General features: G+C 43.1%; 1 protein-coding gene across 1 annotated transcript in view; it reads right to left on the reverse strand.

Annotated features, from left to right (window-relative positions):
- Positions 1-3,418: 3,418 nt before the first annotated feature.
- The window catches only part of GRPR (gastrin releasing peptide receptor), a 28,516-nt gene continuing 4,574 nt past the window's right edge, over positions 3,419-27,360 (reverse strand). The window contains exons 3-4 of the mRNA XM_013184013.3: positions 11,076-11,427; positions 3,419-7,848 (exon numbers count right to left, since the gene is read on the reverse strand). Of these exons, the coding sequence (XP_013039467.1) occupies positions 7,456-7,848; positions 11,076-11,427 (745 nt within the window). The 3' untranslated portion in view covers positions 3,419-7,455. The remainder of the gene's footprint in view (positions 7,849-11,075; positions 11,428-27,360) is intronic.

Below are 27,360 nucleotides of genomic sequence, written 5' to 3' on the forward strand. Positions count from 1 at the left end.
ACTAGGAAAATGATGTGAAGTGGGTTGTGTCCTCAGCTGCCTTCAGAGTGAACTGCTGATAAAGCTGATCTATAATACATAACTGGTTCTCTGTGTCGTAGATTTTATAAAAAGCAAATACTCTGTGGTCTCTTGAAGATATTTTTTAAAGTGCATAACATGGTAACGGATCACCATGCTTCCTGAAGTGATTCTTGGCTTGTTCTAGACTGCCAGCAACTGGTCCTGAATGCACATTCAGAACAATTAGAAGCACACACTGATTTTTCCTCCAGGAGGAACCAAATGAACTAGAAATGCTTGCCTGGAGTCCACCTGCTATTCATAGGGATCTGCTTTTTTGGAAGAAAGATGGGTTCCCCTCTGATACTCCTAATCACTGAATGAGGGAAGTGTTTTACAATAGTGTAATTTTTTGTTGGTGGTGGTGTGGTTTTTTTGTTTGTTTGCTTTTTTCCAACCTACACTCTGTTCCTCAGATTGTGCAGCACAGCTCACCTCTTCCCTTAAATGCAATACAACACTGACAGGGAGAAATATACTCAATTTTCCCAAAGAGCACCGCATTTCCTTTTGGACATCATTAAATTACAGTGCTTACAGTTTGCCTCTTTCATGGTAAATATCATATTAGTGTGTATTAGACCAAGGGTCATGATTATCCATGTCTCTTGCTCTTCACCTTCAACCTGTGGCATAGATAGCACAAGTGTAAGCACCGTAGGCATGAGATTGGCCTGATACTTTTTCTCAGTTTTCTATTATCTTACCCTGAATGAGCCTATGGGAATAAAGACATTCTTCTTAGTTTTCCTCCTGTTCAGTCTGATACATAAGTAACTACATGGCACAGGGAAGGCAGGCCACTGCTCTTAGACTAATGGTCTAACCAAATTTACGCCAGCGGTCTAAGGTCACACAAAGGATGACTGGCAGTAAGGGTGTATTCACAGCAGCCTTCCTCTATCATGCCAGCAAGGAGCCTCACAACCCTAGAGCAAATGAGTAAAGGGCTGTGAACCACTTTCTGGAGGGGTCTTGTACGTGCCACATTCAGGTGATTGATGATGAGGAGGAAAAGCCTCCTTCTTGTTAAACCATCTTAATGGCCTGTTTAATGTGGCATCAGGTGGTGGTGACAGGGCTGCATGCAAGAACAGAAGGTTCTTGCAAGAACAGAAAGCTGCAAGGTGGGAACAGAAGGAGGAAAAGAACGTGTGCCCTTCTGCTGGTCAGCATGGAGGCAGGGCAGGCCTGGGCTGACTGCCACAGGAGATGTGCAGAAGGATTCATCTGGACAGACATCAGCCATTTGAAAATTAGTTAGATAGTCTATGTTGACCAACTAGAGCTGGTGTGGGCAGTAAAGGTGAGAGATGGGGCACCATGTCTCATGAAAAGGGATGTGTCCAAAACAAGAGGGATGATTTGCCTGTCCATCTTCAAGGGCTGGGTGCCAGATTTTTCAGGGCAACAACTAGGATAGGCACCCCACAGTGGGAACTGTGCTCAACTCTGTCGTTAACCTTCAGGGCCAGTAGGTCAGAGCCTGCTTTGGCTTGGTTTTAGGCTATTCATAAAACAAAGGTAGAAATGTCCTTTTTTTTTTTTTTTTTTTCTTCTTCTTCCTTCTTCCATTTTTTTTTTCCCAGAAAAAATGCTTTGGACCCTTTGGATGAGAAGTTCTGTCCAGCAGGCAGGTGCTTTAATCATTGCTCTCTGCCTCCTAGTGCAGGGACTGGTGTCATAGCCACCTCCCACTAAAAAGAGGCTGCAGAGGCATGGTGATGTGAACAGCAATAATACACTGTCTGACTCTGGAGCTAGAAGTGCTGGCACAAAGCCCAGGTTCATCTGTTTCAAAGCATCATTTTGGAAGGACGTAAGGGACTGACTTTTCTTGTAAACACGCAGTAGCACTTACTAAAAGATGTTCAGCATAAGGCGGGCATTTTAGCATGAAGTGTAATTAATTTACATTAAAACAGATTAAATCCTTTATTTCAAAAGAATTCTATGATCGGTTCTCTTTAATTCATAACTACTTATGGTGAAATAATCAAACTAATCACAGAAATTGTCTGAAGTAGCTATTTCCAGAAACAAGCAATTAGGCACTTTTAAAATGAGTTTTGGATGTGATTTTAATATAAAATTAGACATAGTCTTCATTGATAATCTTAGCAGAAAGCGGGGTGGTATTTAGTCTCTATTCTTAACAGGTTTTACAATTGCGATGATGGATTATGATGAAGTGCAAGGTAGGGACATAAATACAAGCCAGTCAGCCAGCAGAGATGGACATCCCAAGGCAGAGGCTCTTTCCAAAGGGGACACTTTCACCCCCTCTGTGGTATGACCTACACAGATGCCATACCTGGGTGAGGACTCTCGGGTTAAGTGTGAATCCACATCGGAGTCCACTGTTTTCAAGGTGCTGAGCCTTTCAAAGTGGCCTGTACAAATACACTCCAGGTTTTCTAGGGAAACTGCTACAGAGAAGGAATAAGTTATTGGAGTTATTGACCCAAGCCAACAGCACTTGCGATGCCCGAAGTGTGATTTGGAGATGAGCCTCTCTTTTCAGTGGTTCTGCAGGATGCCGTGCCCGCAGCCCCATGCTCCTCCCGTGTAGCTGCTTACAGGCAGGACGAGCAGGGGTGAAACCCTGCCAGCTCCTTTGGGAAGAGAAAGGGGCTGGGGAGCAAGGAGGTCTTTCCAGAATAGATATGTGGACACCCAGCTAGAGCAGGGCCACTGGCTTTGGGCCAACAGTCTGGCCAGATCCGTGCACGTGAGCTGTAGAGCCCTTGCGCAAGAAATGCTGTGTACAAGGGAGGGATGCTGCACGAACAGCTCATCCAGCTCACCATCCGCTGCAGAGAGCTGCCTGCAGGCTGGCTGAACTCTCTTGTGGCTGTAGCTACCCAAGCTAAAATGCATTTTACAGCCCAACAGCCTATTCTGTGATCTTAAATAAATATCAATTTACAGATGGCCCAAATCAGCTGTTTCTTTACATGCATGCTTTTAAAAGATAGCAGCATGTATAAACCTGCTGTCGTTGAAAAAAAAAAAGAAAGGCTAAAGGTAGCACAAATATTTCAGTAAACATGCAGAAAGCTTTCAGGTTTGAATAAAGTCATCTAAATATTCCTTTGCCTCCTGCCTTCTTTCTCTTGGAAATGGAGATATGGTGATATATGAGATCTCTACCGATTTATTGAAGAATGATACAGGCCCATCAACTGCAGTGATTTCCCAGGATGGAGAGGGTAAGCTGCCCTCTTATCGTTGTGGTGCCTAGCACTAACAATGAGCTGCACAGTTAACATTCAGGGGATTGCTTACTGCTCAGATAAGCTGCACTGAACTTCTCGCCTTTAAAGAAGGCTGAAAGACTGTTTTTGTTCCCCAACTGAATACACACAGATGGTTTTCTGCTGTAAGGAAAAAAAATGTATTTTGTCAGAAAAATGAGTAAGAAGGTATATTATTTCTGCCAAACCATGCATAAAAATGCAATCTTTCTGTTTTGTAACTAAAACGTTCATTCCATACAAATCAAACTAATTAGGGGAATCAGGATCACACATATGTTTTCTTGTTAGGTAAATAGAGGATTTTCAAGATATTTTTTGTTTGTTTAACACAAAGAAATATTCATTACCTTATACAACATTTGGTGTTTTTTTTCAACCTGAAATAAATATTTGTGTTCAACAATACAGCCCTTCTTTTCCATCAGTTTTCTTGCTTACAACTGTTACCATGCAGCAGAATCACATGCATCTGGTTTTTCATACTTAAACATTTCCTAAAAGGCAATATGTGGAAACACTGCAACACAGATACCCTTTTGTAGGCAGAGCCGAAGGACTCTGAAACCTTCACTTGGTGTCAGTCTTAGAAAATTTCTGTTCTTTCTGATTCTTTGATTCTAATCTCTTTGATTCTTTGCAGTGATTTTCAAAACTGATGAGAAAACATTTTTAACCAAAACAGTGCTTAATAATCCTAAAGCAAGAACAGCTGAAAGCTGTGATTTATTCAGTGCTTTCATCTCCCACTACCTTCGGTGGGAGCAAAGGGAATTCAGGAATTTCAGAAAATTCAATTTCCTAATGAACAATGTTTTGTCCTTTTGCCCTGTTTAATCTGCTCTGAGAAAGCAGGGACAGAACTCAAGATGTCCCAGTAAAACATTAGTTTCATATTTCACACTGATTCATCTAATGGCAGCTACACATATTTAATAACCCTGCAGCACTTCTGACCCAGGATGAAAGCACCGCGTCCTCATAGTAGAAAGTAGCACACCCCACCATGTGACATGCAACAGCCTGACCCAGGGGCCGTTTGTCCCCCACCCACACGCTGCAGAATTTTGGGAAAAGTGTTTTTTAGAGCCTTGTAATGCAGCATTTCCCAACCAATGCAGTCCCCAGGGCTTTTCCTGTCCTGAACCAGATCATTGCCAAGGAGCAGGCTGCATCTGAGTGCATGTCTCTGCAGTCGCTTGCCAGGCAGGGACTTTATCTTTGTGCTCTTTGAAAATTTATCGAGCGCAAGCAGTGCTGCAGACAATGCTCCAGGTTCAAAGAATCGGCGCTGCAGGTGTGCCAGCAAACATCGAAATAGCTCTAGATAAGGAATTGGACTGTTGCAGCAGTATAAAGTACATCATGTTTTTGAAACCAAGGTAATGAGACAAGTAGCAAGAGGCAGAAAACTAATTACAGCTACAACTAATGCAGTAACGTGCTAGGATATTTCTGAAAACTTTCTTGGGTTCTCTTTTCCCTGACCTCAACTGCTGCATCGAGTGTTTTAATTATTTTAACACAGGGATGAAATAGGAATAATTTCAGACTCAGAATTGCTCTTTCTGAGGTATTAAAAAACAAGTGTAAGTTTGTGAAATATATTCCAAAATACTTTTTTTTTCTTTTTAACCATTAACTTTTTTTCACTAGATTTATTATTTTTTTTTTTCACAAAACCACCAGATTTTCTTAAAGGTATTAAATTGGGACTGGGGTGGGATTTGAATAAAATAAAGAATTTCATTGAAAACGTATACTCTAGTTTTCCACTGAAAAGGCCTGCCCCATGTTGCTGGAAACTCAAAGAAGTTGCAGACATTTTAGGTTTCAATGGAAGTTTTACATTTTACATGGCGCTCCCTCTAAAGATTTGCCTATCAGCTCTGAAAACAAATGGGAAAAAAAATAATAATAAAAAAGGAATAGTGAGGAAATGAAGCAATGGTGTGGCTGTGACACATGCGAACACCTGCAGCTGCATTGTTGGAAACCACTTTCCAAATGATAGCCAAAACTCCCTCTTTCCTGTCCTCAGGGGGGTCACTAGCTCTTCTAAGAAGAAAAGAGTGAAATCCACAGCACTTGTTTAATTCCATGGTGCCACATTTTCATAATTTTGCTGTGCTCAACACAGTGTAGCCGTATTCAGCGCAGCCCTGAGGGAGCTACAGCCAGTGCTTTTCCCCATGTTTACAATTTGCTCACATCAGAGCTCTGTTTTCCCCTTTCCCTCAGAAACATGAATTCAGAAATTACTGAATTCTCTCGTAGAGCAACAGTGATCTGTTGTTCATTACCAGTCAGGACACACAAGGCAGCACAGTCACTGCGGCTGTGGGTGAAATGTGCAATTCCTGCTTGCTTTCCATGATATACTTACATGGCTGAAGAAAATATTTAGTGAAAAAAAGTCTCAGGCAAGATATATTCTTCTCATTTTGAAATATCGTAAACAGCTCAAAACTCAACAAAACTCTCTGAAATGATCACAGGCCAGGCTGGTCATCAGGAGCTTCATGTTAAAGCTCAGGGAAAGCACCATCCTGCTGAAAAAGGCAGTAACAAAGGCCTCAGACAGCCCAGTGAATTGCAATTAACGCCACAGCCACACACTTGGACAAGAAAGAGAGTGGACTCAGCTGGAAAATGACCCCACTGTGTTAATTTTTCAGGCAAGGAGATCCTCACCCAGGGGACACTACTCTCTGAGCCTGCAGCCCCTGCAGACAGCAGGTCCCGCCAGCATCCCTGGGCACCCATGGGTGCCAGGCTGAGTGCGATTACGCTGCATGCCTTTTCGACACTCACCCAGCAAGCCTAACACAAAGTTTTTCTAGCTTTCATTTTTCTTTTGCCATGGTAAGAAACAGGATCATCCTCACAGAGGATGAGGGCCATTAAAAACTCAATATTCCGCTGCAGGGATCGGTTTATAGCCTCATTTGTAGCAGCTTGCTTTATCAGGTGTGCAGCCTCATTGCCTGTCCTATAGCCCACACGCTTCGAGAGCTTGTTATCTGCAGGACACTTTGCTCATGTTTCCAGGACAGCTGGTGCCTGGCACAAGATCTGCTCTGGAGCGAACATTACAGGAGGCCTGCCTCGCCGGGCTGCCAGCCAGCCTTGTCACTTGGTCTCCACAAATTTCTGTGAAGATAGAAGGAAAAAAACTGTAGTCTGGAGATCAGACCTTGCATTGCTGATGGTTTCTACTGCATAACTGGTGAGTTTCACAAAGCACTACTGCATGAAAAGTGGCTGCTCTTCATTTTCTGTCAGATATCTACCCTTAACCAGACCCGACTAAACTTCTGTGGTACCCCTTAAGTGGCAAAACACATTCACTATCTCCCACCTTGAAGACAGGAAGAGCAAAGTAGTAACACTTGGAAAATGCCCTTCTATCTCCTCCATAACATGGCAAAAGCTCACACATTTGAAAACTGTAAACATATTCCAACTCACATTTATTTACGTTACTGCTTTCACATTGACGTAGTGCAAGATACTGCTCATTTATTTCAGATGGGGCCACCAACATACCCCAGTAAACTCTTGATATTTTTTATACCATGAATTAATACTGTACTCCAAACATTAATAAATACTTGAAAAGTCTGTAAATGACCTACACTGAACTCCTTTGTAAAAGTATTTACCTTATTTAAATGGATTTATTTTGGTGTCAAAAATATTATGCCATGAACTGCTGGATGCAACTGTTCTGATGAATTTTGTGCACCTGGTGTAGTCTTTGTCATTGCTGTAAGTCTGTCTGAGTTTGGGATTGAGCAGAAAGTGATGAAGAACTGGCAGAGCCAAACTAGATTTGATCTTAAGACACTCACTTCACTCTCGTTAAAAGCAGCAGGTCTTGAAGCAACGCAGCCCACCCCAGGGAGCTCCTGCGGGCAGGTGCTAAATGACCTGCTGCTCCAGACATGCCACAGTCCGGGATGAAATGTTGGATGCTTCCAGCTCCTCCGAGTGCAAATTCTCAGAGTGCATCAGACTTCCTCACACACAAGTGTGCATGCATGTGTGCATATGTGTGCTACTCAGCATCCCCACGGAGCAAAACCAAGCAGCTGCACTAGGTACGTCATGCAGTGGTCCTCAGCTGCATGTTTTAGACATAGCCTTCATGGCAGATGTGGTTGCCATTGATAAGGCTAAAGGTGGCCAGGGAGTGGTTGGTGCTCTTGAGGGAGGTCATTCGGGTGGTGCTCCTGGCCATGCTCTGGGACCGGATGAGGAGGCGAGCTCTGCAGCAGAACAGCTGGTTGTTGAACTGTTTCCGAAAGCTCTTGCTGAGCAGGTAGAGAGCAAATGGGTTGACGCAAGAGTTAGTGAATGCCAGGATCCGAGCACAGATGCTGGCGATGAAGTGCAGCACTGAGGTGTCCACCTCTGAGTAGTGGTAGGACCGGTATAAATAGATGATGTGAGTGGGGAGCCAGCAGAAGGCAAAGAGGCACACAAAGACCAGTACTGTCCTGGCCAGGCGCTTACGGGATTCAATCTGGAAGAAGAAAGAGAAATGCAGGTTAGCAGATATCCCTAGCTTGGACCAATAGCTAGCTATATTTTCCCAATGCTGCACCTTAAGGGTTAGCACGTGACACCTGCACTAGTTACCCATATATAACATACTATGTAATATATAGAAAAAATAATATTAATAAATATTAATATTAATTATGGAGTAGGGGTCTGGGATATTTCACAGAGCCCAGAGGCAGGACTTTCTGCCTTGGGGCCATGTGGTATATGTACACAAATGTGCTGCCAACAGCTTACAGCCCTTGGAGACCAAACGCAGTACTCAGAGGCTGAAGGGGCTGGAGAAGTCAAGAGAGGAGATTTCATGCCTACAGAAACACCAAGGCAGAAGCACGGTGGACCCTTCAGCTGAAAGAGCTGGGGTCACAAGGAGCAGGTGGCTGTAGGGAGTGACCAGATAGATGACCAACCACCTCTCTTAGCATAGCTGTATCTACCCAAGGGGAAGGTGCTGTTATGATGTCAGCTAGCTCGCAGTATAACCTTCACGCAAACAAGCCACACTTTTGTTTTCCTTACATGTACAGGCTTGGAGTCAACCCAAAGTATTGCTCAACGGAGGGGAGCTGAGGTAACCCATACCTTATCTTTTGTCCACCAATGCTGCACACTAAGATAACGCCACTGAAAAACACGTTTCTTCCTAACGAAGACAAGATCCATGACGGAGGTCACACAAAAACCGAGGATGAATGGAGTTGCTCAGAAAGACCTGCTGAAATGCTCTGCTCACTGGGTTATACTGCACAGCAAGTATAACATTGGTGCCTTTACAGGGATCATAATATTCTCCTGTCTGGTAATTTCTGCACCTCTTCCCAGACACTTCTAGGGTATTTGCTGCCACCCGCTTGCTCCGTGTATCTGAGAATGACCTGAATAGCCTGAAACTTTCCCCATCCCTGACTACGCTGCCCTTGTTCTGGTGCTGGTGCTGCAGCAGTGCCTGGCCAGGCTCCTGGCCACCTCCTCATCCTCACTTACCTTCTGAGCTACACAGAAACTTCTGAGCTAGATCAGAAACTGAGCAGCTGACGCAGGCTGGTTTTTGCTCAGGACAGCTGCAAGGAGGGAGTATGCAAGAGAGACCTGATGTGCACATTTGGACTTTATTTGGTGCCCCTTTAATGGCACCAACTGAAAACTAGCTATTGAGCTTAGAAAGAACTGACATGTACCAGATGATAATGTCTCCAGGGAGCGGTCTGAAAATTAAATCCTTCGAGAAAGGGCTCTCCATGGCTAAACCATATATTCTTTTTAAATGTATCCTTAATTTGATACAGGGCTATTGAGGCCACATCTGCACTATAAAGAAAGGAAGCAACGCAATAAAGAAATCAATACCAGTTATCTCAGATGGAGACCTATAGCTCCTGAATGCACAGCAGGACAGGAATGATGGACTGATGGTGTTAGACTGTAGCCTGGCCTTTTGTTTTCTTTAGAGCTCTCTCCCCAAAACCAGAGGGGGAAAGGGCTGCTTTTACAACTCACTTTATTGCCACTAATCAAAACAGTCATTGAATCTGCAAAAACATAGCCTGTAGTGGAAAAGATTTATAGACATTCAGAAGAGAAAAAGAATAAGGATTTAAGGGACAGCACATCACTTAATGGGCAGAAAACATAGCTTTCCATCCCAGTTGTTTCAACTTAGTACCGGAAGGCTGTGAGAGATGGTTGTGTTATGTCAACCTAAGGTGGAGATGTCAACTTGGTGCAATTATATGGATGCTTGTTCAGCTGAAGAATGGCTTGTGTCAGTTTAGCTTAGGTTGAAGAACCTCTCAGTTGAAAGGAAGGGGATCTGTCAATGGAAATAAGTTGTTTAGAAAGAAGTTACCTTGCTGTTGCTTTCTTACTTAGACAAGCCCAAGGCTTAGATGTATCCCAATTTAAGCAGTGACCAGAAACACTCAGCTGCACATGAAGGATTTGGATTTACCCCTGGAGATAACTTTTTCTCCCTAGTGGCTTACAAAAGGAGCAGCCAAGAGTGAACAGTTGCCTGCTGAATGCCTGGAGTTAGTTTGGCCAAATCCTGGTTAAATCCCCTGCACATTTTCAGCCACACATTTTCAACCAGAGCATGAGACTCAATTGTAATATATCCCAGTTGAGCCAGCCTGGCTTTGAGTTCTGTGGTGGCACAGCTTAGGAAATTTTATTTAAACAAACACAAACAAAAAAAAACACTCATGAGTGATAATAAAAGAGGTATCTCTGCTTTCAAGGCTACAAAGGGGAGGTTAAGAGTCTGCACTGGTCCAGAGTAAATGTCTTACATATATAAATCAAATCAGTCTTAAGGTGAAACTTGAGGGTATGACTTATTGGACCAGAAGAAGATTGACCAATCTGATCTATTAGAGGGCAGATAACAAGGGGGCAGGCTGTTTTGTGCAACACCACTCCCCTCTGCAGACCATAGAAAAAGAGGCATTGATAGATGGAGAATAAATGAAAGGTTTCAGGGGAAGAAGACAGGCCTCTCCCTATCTCCTGAGACTTCAGCCTGGATTGCACCACTGCAAAGATCACACCATCCACAAGACGTATAACTTCAGTGCATCTATTAGGAGGCCTCACTATCCTGCTCTGTCCTCCTTCCTGGGGACCCTATGCACAGCACTGTTATCCTCCTGTCTCCACTTCCCTAGTCTCTCTCCAGCCTGTACTGGTTTCTCAGCATGGCACAACACCAGCAGATGACACCCCATTGTCATGTCTCCATGCTGAGGACTGAATCAGAGCCAGAATTTCCTTCTGCAGGAAGAGGGACTGCTTTGTGAGGCAAGACTTTATCCAAGGTTCTCTCTGATGAAGGAACATTGATGAGTTTTGATTTTCTGCCATGCCACCCCTCAGCTTTGATCTCACAACACCATGCTCATCTCTGCCCCATCTCCTGCATCCTAGTCAATACCTTCCCAGGCTCTGGCCTGAGTTTCCTGCTGTGTTTGTTGTGGTAACCACCCTGTCAGAGTCTCCAGAGTTAGAAACATGAGATGTCTTTAATGTTGTGCCGCAGCTTGTGTCAACCATTGCAATTCTTTTAGACCACAGTCTAATAAAATTAACGCAACAGATGCAGTCTGCCCTCATGTCATTTTCCCTGTATGAGCCCTCTTTGCTACTAGGTTCATCAGGAGTGTGGATTTTTGAAGAAAGCCAAGTCTCTACCTGTTTTCTCACATGTAAGTTTCCTTCCACGGGAATGTTGTAAGCACTCCGGATCAAATTCTTAGCAATGAAATAATAATAAACTGATATGACAGATAGAGGAATGATATAAAAGATCAGAAATGATGCCATCGAGTGGATTTTTGGATGCAGCCCATCAGAATGTGGGTAAGGAGCACAGCTGATGAAGGTTTTGTTAGTCCCTTTGTCATGGAAAGGGTGCAAATCTGAAAACACCGCTTCGGGGATGGCAAGCAGCATGGAGACAATCCAGATGATAGCAGCTCTCACACAGATCTTCATCAGTGCATGGGACGCTTGGATCTCCATTGGTCTTACTATAGCTTTATACCTAAAGAAAAAAAAATAAAAGAAGAAAGAAAGAAAAAAGAAATCATTTATTGACCATAGCACTGGTCATGGATAAAATTCAGGCACCATATTCTTGCTCATTCTTTACAGACCCCTTTCATTTAAAAACAAACAAAATATCCTATTTTACTCAAGATTGAATTTTTTTTCTGCTATTTTAAATTTTACCGTTTTCAAAAGATTTCTCATTTTAAAGCAGAGATAACTGTTATGAATCCATTCAGTTTCATGTGTATTGATTCTGAGTTAATGTAATTTGTAATCGACCCAAAGAAGCACAGTACTGCCTGACATTAATATGTATGTGTCCAAATAGCATTAAGATCAGAAGTACAGTCACAGACTTCTCTTCAAAGGCATACAACAGTTTACACCCCATTGCAAAATACTGTTGAAAGAAACTGAATGGATTACTGAATTTGCAGATTTTGTAGCACATTTCCTTTTGAGCTGCGAGTATGCTTACCTTCTGGAAGCAAAATCTGATGCTTTCTCAATCTACAAAGAGTGTTGCCCATTTAAATTGCTGCCTGATGCTGTAGATGGCAACAGTCCATTGTCCAGAACTAAATGCTCCCAGGCTAATTAGCCAGAGATGCTAACTGGCTTTCTTAAAGAAAGAAAGAAAAAGCAAACAAACAGCAACAACAAAACAAAAACAACAGAAACATAAACATAAACAGAAGAAAACAAAAACAACAAACAAAAACCACCACTATTGCTTGCTGTGCTAGGCATGTAGAAAATATTTTTTGTTTTGCAATTTTGTCTTTCATGATTTCAGCCCTTTGGAATACTGCACTTTAGAATCCAAGAAAATGAAAGAAGCCAAGTTATTTGAACCCGATGTGTGGAACAAGAGGACAAGAGAACAGAAGAGTTTCATATCTGCTAGAGCCCTGGTCTGGCAGGAGTGTACACACCAGGTAAGCCAAAATTTACATATGCATTTGAAGACTACAGTAGAAGGAAAAAATTAATTGAGAAGAATTTCCAAACCTACAGGTTTCACAAATTGTTATTTAAACTAATTATCATAGCAATTGCTGTCTGCTGAACACTTTTTTCCAGGATCCACCTCACACTGCCCATGACAATTTTGGCCCCTTAGTCACTGTCAGCTCTCTGAAGATTGATGATCCATCCCTACGTGGGTGCTCCAGAGTCCTTTCATAATCTCCTTCCAGGGTCCTGACTCTCAGCCAACTGAATCAGGCACTGAGGCAGCAAGTACAATGCTCTGGAGTTGTGCAGACATCAGTTCTGCACTGTTTTAACTGGTTAAGTGCATTATTTATGGGATAAACACATGTTTAGTTTCTAGTTATAAGCATACCCTATTCAATGTACCTATCATTTCCCTCTATGTGTGTATGTCTGCATCTGTGTATGTGTATTTTATGTTGTACACACATATTTATGTACATGTATTATTCATGTACATGTACCTACAAACACACATGAGAACATACATGCACACATGAATACATGCATGCACACATAAATACATACATGTTTATATTTAAATTGTGGGTGATCAAACACTGGAACAGGATTCTTCTTCAAAGAGAAGTCCAAGGCCAATTAAACAGGGCTTTGGGGCAATTGGTTAAAGGATCAGGCACATGGGTAGTGTTTTCCTCTATCCTTCCAGTAGCAGAGAACAATATTGAAAGGAACAGGCAGAACCAGCTGATCAATATGTAGCTCTGAGGATGGTGTAACCTGAAGAATTTTGGGTTTCTCAATCATGGGATGGTCTACACAACACCAGGCCTGTTGGCACCTAATGGGATGTACCTTTTTCAGAGAGGGAAAAGGATTTTTTTCAGAGGAGCTAACAGGGCTGGTTGATAGATCTTTAAAATAGATTTGAAGGGGAAAGGGATAAAACTAGGCTTATCAGCGACAAGCTATGGGATGGTATGCCAAAATCTGAGGGACTGCACGCTAGTGAGATTCTCCAGTCTGCTCCACAAGGTGCTGAGTACAATGAAACACATTTGAGATGTTTCTATTCCAGTGCACACAACATGAGGAACAAGCAAGAGGAGCTAGAAGCCTTGGCTCAGCCCCAGAGCTATAACATCACTGGCATAAGTGAAACCTGGTGGGAAGAGGCCTGTGACTGGTGTGTTATGGTGGATGGTTACAGGCTTTTCAGAAGGGATAGGCAAGGCAGGCGAGGTGGGGCGGTGGTGCTGTTTGTAATGGAGGAGCTGGGCTGTAGAGAGGTAACAGCTGGAGATGACAAGGTTGAGTGCCTCTGGGTAAGGATTAAAGGACAGTCAAATAAAATAGATTTGGTTGTGGTAATTTACTATAGGTCACCCAGACAGGATGACAGCACAGATGAACTATTATTAAGGAACTAAAAGGTAGTTCTAGATCAGCCACACACATCCTTATGGGGACTTCAACTTGCCAGGCATAAATTGGGAGTGACACAGCGCTGATATAAACAGGTCCAGGAGATTCCTAAAACACCTTGATGATGACTTCTTGTACAAGTACAAAGGGAGCTGACTAGACAAGATGCCCTCCTAGATTTGTTGCTTGTAAACAGAGAGGGTCTCATAGGAGAAGTGGTGTTCTGTGGCTGTCTTGGCAATAGTCACCATCAGGCAGTCAAGTTCAAAGTCTTTGGTAATAGGAGGAAAAGTGCCACCAAGACTTCAAACCTGGATATAGGGAGACCAGACTTCAGGCTGCTCAGTGAACTAGTTAGTAAGGTCTGCTTTTGAAGATATTGGAGTTCATCACTGCAGGTCAATTTTTAAGTAGCATCTCTTAAGAGCACAGGAACAGGCAATTCCAAGATACTGGAAGTCAAGCAAGCAGACCAGAAGGTCAGCTTGGCTGAGCAGGGATTTTCTTCTAGAGTTTAGATGGAAAAAGAAAGTGTATGGCCACTGGAAGATAGGTCAGGCAATGTCTGCTCACAAGGGGAGCGGAGGGGCAGGCGCTGAGCTCTGCTGTCTGGGGACAGCCACAGGACCCGAGGGAACGGCATGGAGCTGGGACAGGGGAGGGTCAGGCTGGGTATTAGGGAAAGGGTCTGCACCCAGAGGGTGGTCGGGCACTGGGACAGGCTCCCCAGGGCAGTGGTCACAGCACCGAGCCTCCCGGAGTTCAAGGAGCATTTGGACAACGCTCTCAGACATAGGGTCTGATTTCTTTTTGGGTGGTCCTTTGGGGACCCAAGAGTTGGATCTGATGATCCTTGTGGGTCCCTTCCAACTGAGGATATCCTATTGCTCTTAAAATATTATATTATATGATTCTATGATTCCAAATATGGTGTTACAAATTCTACAGTACAAAAATGGAAGAGCTAGGCTGAAAAAAAAAAAAAGGCATCTAAAAGAGCTCAGTTTATAGTCAGTTTCACCAGATTATTTACTGAAACAGTAGCTAAATGAACATCTTCAGTAAACCCTAAAGAATATAAATGCAAAAGGAAATGAATTACATATCAAGGTATTCATAAATTTAGTTAATTCAAAGCTATTTCTGCAGGTGTTTATTGTATGCTTATCAACATGGCATGTTAACATAATTACTTCAGGGATTTTCTTCGATATAATATAGCCAGCTGAGAGAATATTTTCCAGTATTAATTTCCAGTAATATGAATGAATTAAAGTATACAGAGAAAGATAGAGTCTGACTTATTTTTATTAATATTAATAGATTATGGAGAGTCAGAAAATTAATTCATTTAAGGTTATTAGTACATTTTAATTAGACATGGCATTTCCAGACAATATAATTTTGAAAGAATGTAATTGCAAATGTCTAGGAACGCTGGCACTGATTATTAGGCATTTAGTTTACTTTATAAAGCCTGCTACAACAGTTACAGAAGATGATCTGAGAGACTTTTTGCTCACAAGGTGTACCGTCATGAGGTCAAAAGCACAAAAAAAAAAGAAAAAAAACAACAAAAAGAGGAAAAATAACTGTAGAAAAAAAAAAGGATTTGAAGATGTAGGTTCTTACATATAGGAACACGGGTGCATATTTTCTTAAGAACCTAACAATTAAGTCAAATTATTTTGCTGACTATCTGCATGATTTTTCTGATGGTGGGCTAACTTATTCAGAAATTTCCAGTAATTATGTTAACCTGAGTATTAATGTTTAATTGCTTAGTATTGATCTGGTGGGAGTCTTCATTTCCAGCTGCCTTATGGATGGGTTGATGGGTGTCCCCTTAGCTTGCATTTCAACAGCTCTGCTTTCCCTCATGAGCTTTGGTTGTGGACAGTAGCTGCAGAGGATTGCTCTGTCCAAGGGCACAAGGTGGGCACGCATCAGAGATTGACCTCCTGAGCTGGGCTGGTGTTGAGAGGATGATGGATCTTCCAGTGGTGTGTGCTCAGGGAGTGAAAATGCTGCACTTCCTGGTTAGTTTTTGGGGGTGGGCTCAGAAACTCCTTTGCTCCTTTACTTTTTCATACAATTTACATGGTAGGGTCAACCTTGGATTTTAACATCTCGTTGACATTGCTTAAGGAGTACAAGGTAGACTGGATTTGAGCAGCACCTTGTCCTGTTTTTCAGACTGTGTATTTCCAGCTCATGCATCAAATACTCTTCAAAGCTTTCCACAGCTTTGTCCACTGACATTTCCTTTACAGTGAGATAGTCTTTCCCTTTCACCTACCAGCTTCAGATCAGCTGCATGCCCACTTCTCAAACAACAGCAACAACAACAAAAACAGAAAAAGGACAGCTTTGGTGCTGGTGGCTGTTACCTTTCATTTTGCACTGCTTGGACATGGTGGTGTCCAAGTTCTCTGTTAAGTGCTGTGCACTGTTTTCCTGCTCTGCACAGTCACGTCAGTTGTGATCAGCATCACAGCAATCTACACACTCTGGAATGCATCCAGTTTTCTAGGGTAGGCTACCCCTTTGGGACATGAGAGATATCTAATCCACACCATTTACATCTCCAGCAAATGCCTTTTAACTCCTTATCGTGTTCTATTTTATCTCCTGAGACAAGCACATGTTGAAGGTAAGTAGCTGAGGTGTGAATGGCCACCCGAGGGCTGACTGAGGCTGAATGAATCAAATCCACTTCTCCATGTCTGCATCAGACATCTCTACTACTACAGCTGCCCAAAGGCAGGGCATCAGCCTTGGTGTCAATGGAGAGAAAGAGGTGAATCAGGGGGTAATTCCTCCAGTCCAGAAATAGGTGCCTGAAAGGAGTGGGGTGATAAGTCCTCCAGAGTTGCCCCTCTTTCTGCTTTCTGTAGACAGAGCTCAGGCAATAAGATAATGAGTTTCATAGCTCATTTTAGATAGATACTTTCCCATGTTTAACCTCCAGCATTTAAGTAATCCAATCCAAATCTCAGCTTGTCTGCAATAAATCCAGTTATGGTCATGTACTTATCACCTCTGCTTGCTTTCACCTTCGTTCTCTATAATTTTTGTATGATGCTGATCTTTTTCTGTTGCAGTCTTTCCCCTGCCTGCCTTAAAAAAAAAAAATCTTGAAAGAGATTAAAAAACAAAGGTATGACTCATGCCTCACAACAAAGGCCAAAACTTAAAAGGAAAAACATGCCTTCTGAAGATTCAGTTGAATAAAACGACACAGTCAAGAATTTGTGTCAACTCCAATCTCTCCAGTTGTCAAACAGCCCAGATGAAAGTGACTGGGTTGCTGATCTGACAGGAAATATGAATGAGGCTCTGACCTTTACTACTGCTCAGTCTTTGAACTTCTCTGTTCTCACTGTGCTTGCTAGGTAGCAGCCTGCCTCACACACAAAGATACCAATGACCTTCTGGCCAGGATGGATGCCAGCACATCTCTGTGTCTCATGGTCTCAGTCTCAGCCTGCACAAAGAAATTACACATGGGGTTGTCTTCAGTGCAATTAATGCAATGATAGGATAGCCTCAGAAATAGTAGGTCAGAGTTTTGGCCAGACTGAGCACCTCTTTGTGAGGCTCTGGCAGATCAAAACAGTTTGCAAGATGCTGTGAGGACTCAACATGCAAGGCAATCCTCCCCTCCACTGGACATGAAGCTCCAGTGCTGTCTCTCTTCTCCATGTCTTCAGACCACCAAGAGGAGCCTGGTCAGAGGATTGCTTCAGCATGATGACCCAAACCATGAAAAGGGCTCACGAAAATCTGTCCCTGCATACTGCAAAGTGACTCCTCCACCTTAGGAGATGGGGCTGGCAGGGTTTTGGGCCAGAGGTATTTTGGAAACAAAACCTGAGCTGGTATGGCATCTTCAATGCAAGAATTCAATAACATGTAATGCACAATCACTTCTTAACCTAATCCCAGTGATTCAGTTTGTGACTTTTGTAAGTTTAACAGTTAGAATTAAAAAATATGCCAGAACAGATGGTTAGGACCATCTACCAAAGTATGTACTTCTCATTGAATTCTGGAAAATATCTTACATGCGTCTCTTAGGATCTCTATTGAGCTCATTGAGCAATTGTTTCTCACAACTGAAACTACTGAAATGACCATAAACCACCAAAGCGTGACACCCACACAAGGTTTTTCTGTGGTAAATACTTTTCCCACTGAGGTTAATAAGTCAGGGAAACTGGAAAACTGTGTCGTTATCCTTGTGTTAATAATAATGCTACTAACGATAACACCACATAATGTACTCTAAAACTTTATGCAAACATTGGTTAATACTGTACACTTAGCCCCAAAGGCACAACTTCAAATATAAACACAGAAGTAGCTTTATCATGAAAAAGACAGTTAAGATCCCAAATGGATGTCAATTTCCTAGATGCAGCTTCTCTGCTGGTGCAAAATATTCTAGCCATCTTTGTGCTCCACAGCTGAGACAAGAAAATGCACATTGGCTGAAGTATAAATGAACTTTGCCTTCAAAATCGTATTGCCTGTATGTTCCTAGGCACAGAGATCTGAAGGGTTGCTTTCACACTCACACTAGGGGAGAAAGGAACTTATCCCTGAAATGGCACCTCCAGTGAATCCTTCATGTTTCTTTTCCTGCCACCTTCATCCACTTACTTGCTGCCTGCTACATCAGCCACAAAAATGAAATTAAAACAACAAAAGCACAGGACGAAAATCTGGTGTTTCCCTTGGATTTTAAATTAATTTAGCTCCTCTTTTTTTTTTTTTTTTTTTTTTTTTTTTAGGGAGGTAACTTCATGCTTTGTGGAGAAGCTTGTGCTGTAGGCAGCCTTAGCTTGCTTTCCTCTTTTATGATTGCTTTGTATTAATGCTTTCCCCTCTTCTCTTACGTCAGTAATTACAAGTGATATAGATGTTCCATACAGTCCTCATTGTATACTTGGTAGATATGGGATGCAAATAAAAAGGCAGGCTATTTTATGCTCAGAGATACCACCTCCTGCAGTATTTTTAAAATGAGGAGGTTGATAGATCTTAACTTCAGACAAAATCACTTGTGTCTGCTGTAATAATAGTACCTCTGTGGCCAAGAACAAATGAAATTTGCAAAACCTGGCCTACCTTTGCTTCATTACCAACCACACTGCTTAGACTGCATCAGGCTCACAGAAAGATTTTCCATATTTCAGACCCACTTTCTGTTTTTTCTCTGAAGGTAGAAAGCCACTTACAAACTTTTTTATCTGTTTAAACTGAGCTTTATTTTGAGATGTTGAGTAAATGTGAACCTAAAACTTAAATAAAAAGCAGGATTTTGTTAGAATGGACTGAAGCCTTACAAAAATAGTCATTTAAATTGCTGTTACATAAAAACACTGAGTTCTTCCCAGATCTAGAAAATGAGCTTCTGAAATTGCAACCACTTCCTATTGTGATGATGGAAGAGCTGCCTCTTAGTCAGGATGTCCACGTATTTCTTCTGTTCCAACCTGTAACTGAAAGAGGGAGAAAAATTGTCCCATTTTTAAGCTTAACATGTGCACCTTGATCTGGTCTTGGCCTGTGAATAGGCTGAATGAAAATCTTCTCATTAAAAATTTGTAATTATGTTCTGCTAGTATCACATTATCATTTTGCCCACACAATACGAAGGACTGGCTCAATTACCATGCAAAAAGCCTCAAGCAACAGAAAAAAAGTTGATCCTATGCTAAGACTGCATAAATGAAGCACATGGAGCCTTGTTGAGTGTGAAGTCTGAATTTGAAAGCAACAAAAAAGTCTTACTAAATATTGGAAGAACTTTATGAGAAATGTGATGTCCAAAACTTTCTCATTGTTTCCAGCTTGAATGTTATGAATATTTATAGCTCCAAAGATAAATAATTGAATAAATCCACAAAATTGCTAGACTGTCTAAGCCATCAGCACCCTACGACAATCTATTTTGGGTCTATCTGCTTTCTGCATACTTAGTTAAGATTATCGTTATTATGCATGACTCTTGGGTGAACATCTGTTATTAAAATCTTTAGTAAATTGCACATGGGCACAAAGACATCCCTGACGGGCTAGTCTTACATACATTGGCAGGTACTGCCTACTTTCTCTCTCTTTCCAGTAATTAACATTCAAACAGAAAGAAACAGGATGCAATGAACGGAGTGGCGTAGTTCTAAATTTTTGAAGCATGTTTCCCAATTTCAGTCCATGTACCTGCACACTGCTACATTAGTCTGAAATCTGGATGAATGGGAATTTCAATCCAGGAATGACTGGGGTCGACACTGAGACTACACACTGGGGGGAAGAAGGCTTACATAGTAACTATTTAGTAATGACTGTGTTATTCCTAGTCATGACTACCCAGAAGACAAGATATTTAAAAAATTAACTATACATATAGGAAGCAACAGATATAAAGGTCACTGGAGTAAATAGTGGATGTCCCATGGGCAATGCTGTCCTTATTAGAAAGACCCCCTAGCACCTAGGGTATTTATTCTCTGCAGGTGACCTTCATTCACGCCTGTGAATGAAACCCTGATCTCAAGTCAAAGATTTCGGTTGGGTCAGCCTTGCCATTTGCCGCAGTTCTTGAAGTTGGACATAAGACCTGCTATCTGAGGGAGGGATGGGACCTATGCACTGAAATACCTCCTTTGATTTCAAAACTAGTGAGCTCTCCAACACAGCCAGTGCCCCAGCTGGAGAAGCTCCTTGGTGCCAGCTAACTGCTGTGCAGTTCTCTGAGTGCTCAGCACCCGGTATGGACAGGGGGATGTGCTGGTGCCCACACTGCATGGTGTGGGATCAGGCACCACCAGTGTGGTTTGCTCATGCCAGGGCTGCTGGTGATGCTTTCCATCTAAGGATTTGCTGTAACAGGACAAGTCTCCAGTGTTGTCAGTGGTGTAGGACTGAGGGCATGGAACTAAAATTTTAACAGGGAAGCTAAAGCTGGGGCCTCAGGTGCAGACCCTTCATCTCACTAGAGAGTCAGCCTAATTTCTCTGGAAAGCACAGCCTTCAGTGCACAAAAGGAGCATCAGTGGTTAACCTAAACACATGAGGTAACTGCTGAATATCTTACAGAGCCTGCAATCGAAATTCATTGGAGTTTCTAAAAATGGCAGTTTCTCAGCCCCAGAAGTCCTGCCTGTGATGAGCAATAAATCAATATTGTACTTTGCTCTGACAGAGAAAGAAGAGCTCATCACTGACCTACAACTTAACAGTTCCTTACACCGTAGCACTTACACTACAGTGCACAGCCATGGCACCTTATCTTTATTTTGTGGAAAAAGGACAAAACGCTGTATATATATGGAACCTAAAAGAAGCAGGCTTCTTGAAGTTAAAAACAGCTGCCCGTGCAATGGACTGGGAATGCAAATGTAAAGTGAGAAATGCTAATGACACAATAGCAGCTGACCACCAGCCTCCTCCCTTGCCACACCTTGCCCTGAAAAAAACATGCAGGGCAAAAAGCTACGTTGAGTGAGAGAAAATGAGGAGTTGTGCTAGAACCTCAAAGAAGTAATTAAAAAAAATCAATATGCAACAGATGGGAAAAAAAAACAAAAGTAAATGACAGCAAATATTGGAGTTTAAAAATGTCGGTGTCTGATAAGGAAAGCTGGAGGAACCAACAAAATATCAAAGGTCGCTGTGTGACAAACAAATGTGCATTTTTAAATACATTGGGAACAAAAAAATCATTAAGTCAGGCATACATATAAACAGTGAAGATATAAACAATGATGGAGACAAGGTGAAAGGCAATCACTAGATATTTAAGCCCAAATGTGGAGGAGGTATCCAAAGCTTGTGTGCAGTGCTCTAGATGTAGCAGAAAAGTCACCAGCTGTATTAAAGAAGATGTGAGCCAACATCTGCAAGCCCAAAACATTTTCACACCAGCAGGCCTGAATAATTTGCACCTAGGAGTATTAAAGGAACCAGCTGGGGAATAACTGGTGTTATTTTTTTTATTTTTTTTTAATTTTTCTACATATCTTGAAAAAATAGAGAAATTCCCGAGAACTGGGGAACTGGCTCCAAAACTGTGAAGTTCAAAAAGGTGGAAGTTGTGACTGAGAAAAGTGCAAGAATTTGGGCTGTTCAAGGCCAGTAGTAGATGGTAGAATGGAGAGGCTAATAATACTAACAGATGACAATTAATATTAGTCCTTGTTGTTTAATGTATGGCAAGGTTAGTCTTTTTTTTTTCTTTTTTTTTTTTTTTCTGTTGTCACAAGGTTGTAGGTGATGTAAGAAGGGTGTGTGCCCTGCTGGCATACAAGCGAGCAGCCTGTTTGGGCATGCTTGCATGGGTGACCTTGTTAGATGTAGACTTGCCCAAGAGTGTGCCCAGACATGCATGCTCCTCCCTTCTCCATACATGCCCAGGTGATCCCTGCCTCTCTCCTATGAAACAAGGGTTAAAAATAGATGCCCTGGCTCAAGAAGGGGAGCTGGTCCAGGTGAGGACCCCGAGCCCCTTGGCAACCCCAGAGGGTCCCCAAACATGCTGGTAAAATTGTAGCAGTGCGTGAAGCCATTTGTAGCCTGGGTCCTGGGAACCTGCTCTAGCTGCAGTACTATTTACTGCAGTTATCAGGTGCCTTGGGCAAGGTATGAAGCCTCTGCTGGGAAAGTCTGCAGATGGCACAGTGGCTGAGCAGACTGCAAAAAAATATGTCAGAGTCATTGGGATAACTGCCCATAGTCTAACAGAAGCCATTTTAACTCATATGAGTGCAGTGCATGTAGGACCCAAGTGAGCAGATTACGGCAAAATAATTGGGGGGCTTTCAAGGAAAGGAGAACAAGACTTCGGAGCATCTCTTATACACCTGGCAATCAAATATCCCATGCCATTCTTATGGTGTTATGGCTTTAGAGCAATCAGTACCTGAGCTAGCTAGTATAAAGCTGTCAGCTATGCTTATATGATGCGTATGTCCTTTCTGTGGCTTCATTAAAGATAGGTGTCCCAAAAGGCCATTACCTCCATATCAACTTTTAGCTCCATGTTGGGGCTAAATAGTCTAACACTATCCTTTACTGTTGTTATTAGTTCGATTATTAATAGTAGCAGGGAAGTGATGGTGTCTGTGGTGCCTCCAGCACTGTAGGACCATGGTGAATGGTCTGTCTGTGGTACCATATGCTTTTAAGAAGAATATCAAATAGCAGGAAGAGTTCAGAATAGCCTGCCAAGAGGAGATCGAATCAGAGAATACAGCTTTAAGCCAGTGTAGCTGGATGATGCCTTCCAAGGAGCCTTGATCACCACAAGAATGCATTTTCATATTGAGAAGATAAGCAGAGGTAAGGGATATTTCCATCCTGCTGAGAAAGGCATAGACAGATGCAGTGGTCAGAGGTCAGACAAATTTAGATTGAAATATGACAATTTCCAAGCAGTGAGGATAGCAGAATATTGGAGACCAATGAGAGGGAAAGGGCACCTTTAGTTAGAATATTTTAATGTTGCCTCGTGTCACTGAAATGATCTGTTTTAATACAAATGACATGAGATACGCAGCAGCCTCTGTGTGTGGGTGAGGGCAAGAAAAGCAGCTGAACTGGATGGCCGGAGCCATCAGTTCTGGCCCAGCATCTGCAGCTCTGGCCCTTCCAGGCCATTTGACCAGCCATGGCTAAATCTCATGCTTCAGAGCTGTCTGCAGGTATGAAGAAATAGTTTTCACTCTTAGAGTGCCACTGCTGCTTTTCGTCCTGCCCTCCCAAGGAGCCACAGGGACTGTCCAGAGGGCAGGCAAGGACAGGGTGGACAGAGCTTTGGCAGTGCTTTTCCCTTTGATTCTTGACAGTTTGCTGCACTCTGGCTAAACTGACTGCTAGCCTGGGGTCAGGAAGGCAGTTTTCTGCAAGGGACTCCATCTTTCTGCCTTTCTCTACATCACACATATCGGCTGGTGCTAGGATTCATTTTGGTGCTTCACCACTGGAATGGGCTGAAGCATCACTTTGGTTTCTGCCCAAGACACAGGCTGGTTTCTGGACACTGAAATTCCCTGCTCTGCTCGATCAGATGGTGTGGGGGCAAACCAAAGAGCCTGTTGACAGGAGCTCGGGCAGGACCCCATGGTCCCCAGCTGCTCACACGACATGGGTGAGCTGGGCACGCGGGTTCAGAATTGGTGAGAGGCAACCAGAGGGGTCTCTGCAGGGCTAATGCTTGAGTCACTTTTCAAAATAAAAAGAAAACAGGTTATTCCAGAGGCTTTCTGCCAGCAAAGCAGATATAGGTTTTTTCACTGCATACGCAGGTGAGCTTTTTCAGCTGAAATCCCTTTTCCTCTTTTTGGCCAGGCTGTTGCCTACCTCTGAATTCCACGTACGAATGCCTGAGCTGATGGGACTGGCAAATTCTCCGCGGCCAATTGCTCTCCTTGCTAACGGTGCACACAGCACCTCATACCACGAGACCATGACAACTGATTGGGGTTTTCAGGTTTTACTGAAATGTAAACAATAGGTAATCCAACTTTTCTTCCTTTTGATTGCTTAAATATTGACAGTCTCCAACACATTAGCACTGACTCTAGCCCTGGATTCGTGCGCTGGTCCCACTGATATGAATGGGAGCTCTAATGTTCCTGGCTATAGTACTGCATCTATCATGTTTTAGCCATCTGCTCCAGCTAATCAAGATACTCTGAAAGTTTGTGCTGTTGATCTGTTTCTCTTGGTACAGATGGATGCAGGAGCTTAGGAAATGAGAGCTAAAACCAAGAGTGTTAAGAGTGTTTGTATTGTATTGACACTGGGCAGCAACACAGTATCTAAGACTTGGAGAATGGGATGAAAGAGATACCTGTATCTCCCTGTGTGCACCTTCTGCCATCAGCACAGGAAGAGCAGTGGCAGGGCCACCATGCCAGCAGCACCGACCTGGCAGTGCCTGCCCCGTGCTTCAGTGGGAGAGAAGGCTTTGGGATGGCATTCAAAGCCCCTCAGGACTTCTTCTCTGGTTTGGAAGGACTGATATTCTGGCTGAGATCACACTGGTGGATCCAAAATGCACGTGTGAGGGTATCATTCTGCCAGCTTGCATTGACCAGACTCGGGATTGTCTTGGTAGTTCAGAGAGCAGCTTTCTCAGCCACCCTTTCAAAACCTTCCTGAGGCTGCACACTAACTTACAGCACAAGTAAATTGCCCCAAAATTGTGCCTTGGTGACCTGAAGGGATTTCATGAACGTTGCTACTAGACTGCCTGGAATGAATTCATAACCACCGTGGACCTGACACTTTGTAAATGATGTATTAAAGAAAAGCATCATTCCGTAAATCAACTCTGTGGAAATCAGTTTGGCTTTTCATAGAATCATAGAATATCCTGAGTTGGAAGGGACCCATAGGGATCATCAAGTCCAACTCCTGGCACCGCACAGGTCTGCCCAAAATTTTAGACCATGTGACTAAGTGCACAGTCCAAGCACTTCTTAAATTCAGACAGGCTTGGTGCAGTGACTACTTCACTGGGGAGCCTGTTCCAGTGTGCAACCACCCTCTCGGTGAAGAACCTCTTCCTGATGTCCAGCCTAAACTTTCCCTGCCTCAGCTTAACACTGTTCCCATGGGTCCTATCACTGGTGATAACGGAGAATAGGTCACCTGCCTCTCCACTTCCCCTCGCGAGGAAGTTGTAGGCTGTGATGAGGTCCCCCCTCAGCCTCCTCTTCTCCAGGCTGAACAGGCCCAGTGACCTCAGCCGCTTCTCGTACGTCTTCCCCTCTAGGCCCTTCTCCATCTTCGTCGCCCTCCTCTGGACACTCTCTAACAGTTTAATGTCCTTTTTGTACCGTGGTGCCCAGAACTGCACACAGTACTCGAGGTGAGGCCGCACCAGCGCAGAGTAGAGCGAGAAAAGCTTTTCATAGCTTTATTTCAGGGTGGAACACTTAATCCTCTTGTGGAGCCATAATCTGGCATTGTAAAATAAAACGAACTGACATGTAGATGTTACTCCTTCTCTGGTATTGTATGTGTTATTAATAGTGGGAGCAGGAGACATCTAAAGCTCAAAAGGGATGAGTCCACCAAACAAATATTTTTTGCATATTCAGAGACTTCCTTCTAGAAATTCTGGGTCTGTTTCTTTCCTTCCACCACTGATTTTTATTTTTTTTTTGGGGGGGGGGGGGGGGGGGGAGAGAGGATTGTATGGGTCTTTATTTCTTACATAAACAAACTTCTTCATGAGTTCAGAGGAACATCAGAAGGTTGTGGCTGTGACCCACTCGAAGGGGTCCAGGGCATCTGGACCCACTGCTGCATCCCTGCATCCATACCTGCATCCAAACACTGAGGTCAACATTTGCAAGACTGATTGCCATTGTTAGTAGCCTTATTTCAGGCCTCAGAGCTCCTGTATTACTGCAATTCCTGCTGTCTCCAGCTGGTCTCACCAAGGTAAGCCACCTACCCTCATATTCATAACGTCACCCCATGTGTCTCCCCACAATAAATGTCACTGCCTCCTATGACTGGCTGGCAGCAGCTCAGGGTGTCAGGCATTCCTGCAGTTTTCCAGCACTAAAATCTGGATAATGCAAGGTGCTTAAGGTAAAGATTCCGTTTGCAAACTCCAATTACGCTTTACACTTGCTCTGTTGTGTACTTGTAAAAGAAACATTACTTCAGGAAGGCTTCATTGCATGAGCACCAGGGCATTTCGATTTTTTTACAATCTCAGCAAAACAGTGGGCAAGTATGATCAGTGCCTGACAGCTTGCCTAATTTAAATGCAAATGTCTAAACCCTGTCAGTCATGGGAGAAACAGTCAATTAAATAAAGACATCTCCCATGACAAGGGCAATTAAATGGGCTGCTTTTCCTCTTACTGTGCAGAAATTTTCCTTAATTTCTTGTCACTTGCCGAGCCAGCTTCGGCTTTTCTGCCAGGGCTCTCAGCCCAGGTGTGATCGCTCGTGCAGGCTGCCTCTATACCTTGAGTCTCTTGCAGGAGGAGGGCAGACAAGCAAACTGAAGCTCCCTCTTTGCAGGGGTGAGCTGAAGAGTAGCTGAAGAAATCTGCTGCTCTGTCAGAGCAGAAGAGCAGCTCAGACAGATGTCCTTCCCCTGTCCGCCTCGTTTGCAGCCTTTCTAAAACACACAAACATGCATACACACTCATCGACTGCTTGTTTCCTTGCTCTTGTATACTCAGCCCTGGCACCTTATCGCTCCTGGAGGGTGGCTGTAAGCACACCACAGGCCTTAACCCTGTCCTGGCTGCTCTGTAAATCTGCCAGGCTCAAAGGAAAAGTCTCACAGGCAGCTCCCACTGCTCCTGCAAATGTGGCCAGAGAGATGAGGACACTATGCAGCCATCAGAGTGGTCTGGAAGAAAATACATTTCTAATATTGTTAAATCTATTTTACCCTACCTCACACTCTCAAATAATTTAACTTTAGCCTGATGCAATCTCTTGGTTGTACACAGAGCCAGGCTGAACACCCAGGGACCCCATGGCTATGTCCTATGTAACT

This window comes from Anser cygnoides, chromosome 1 (genome assembly GCF_040182565.1).
Source record: "Anser cygnoides isolate HZ-2024a breed goose chromosome 1, Taihu_goose_T2T_genome, whole genome shotgun sequence".
NCBI classification, from domain to species: Eukaryota; Metazoa; Chordata; class Aves; order Anseriformes; family Anatidae; genus Anser; species Anser cygnoides.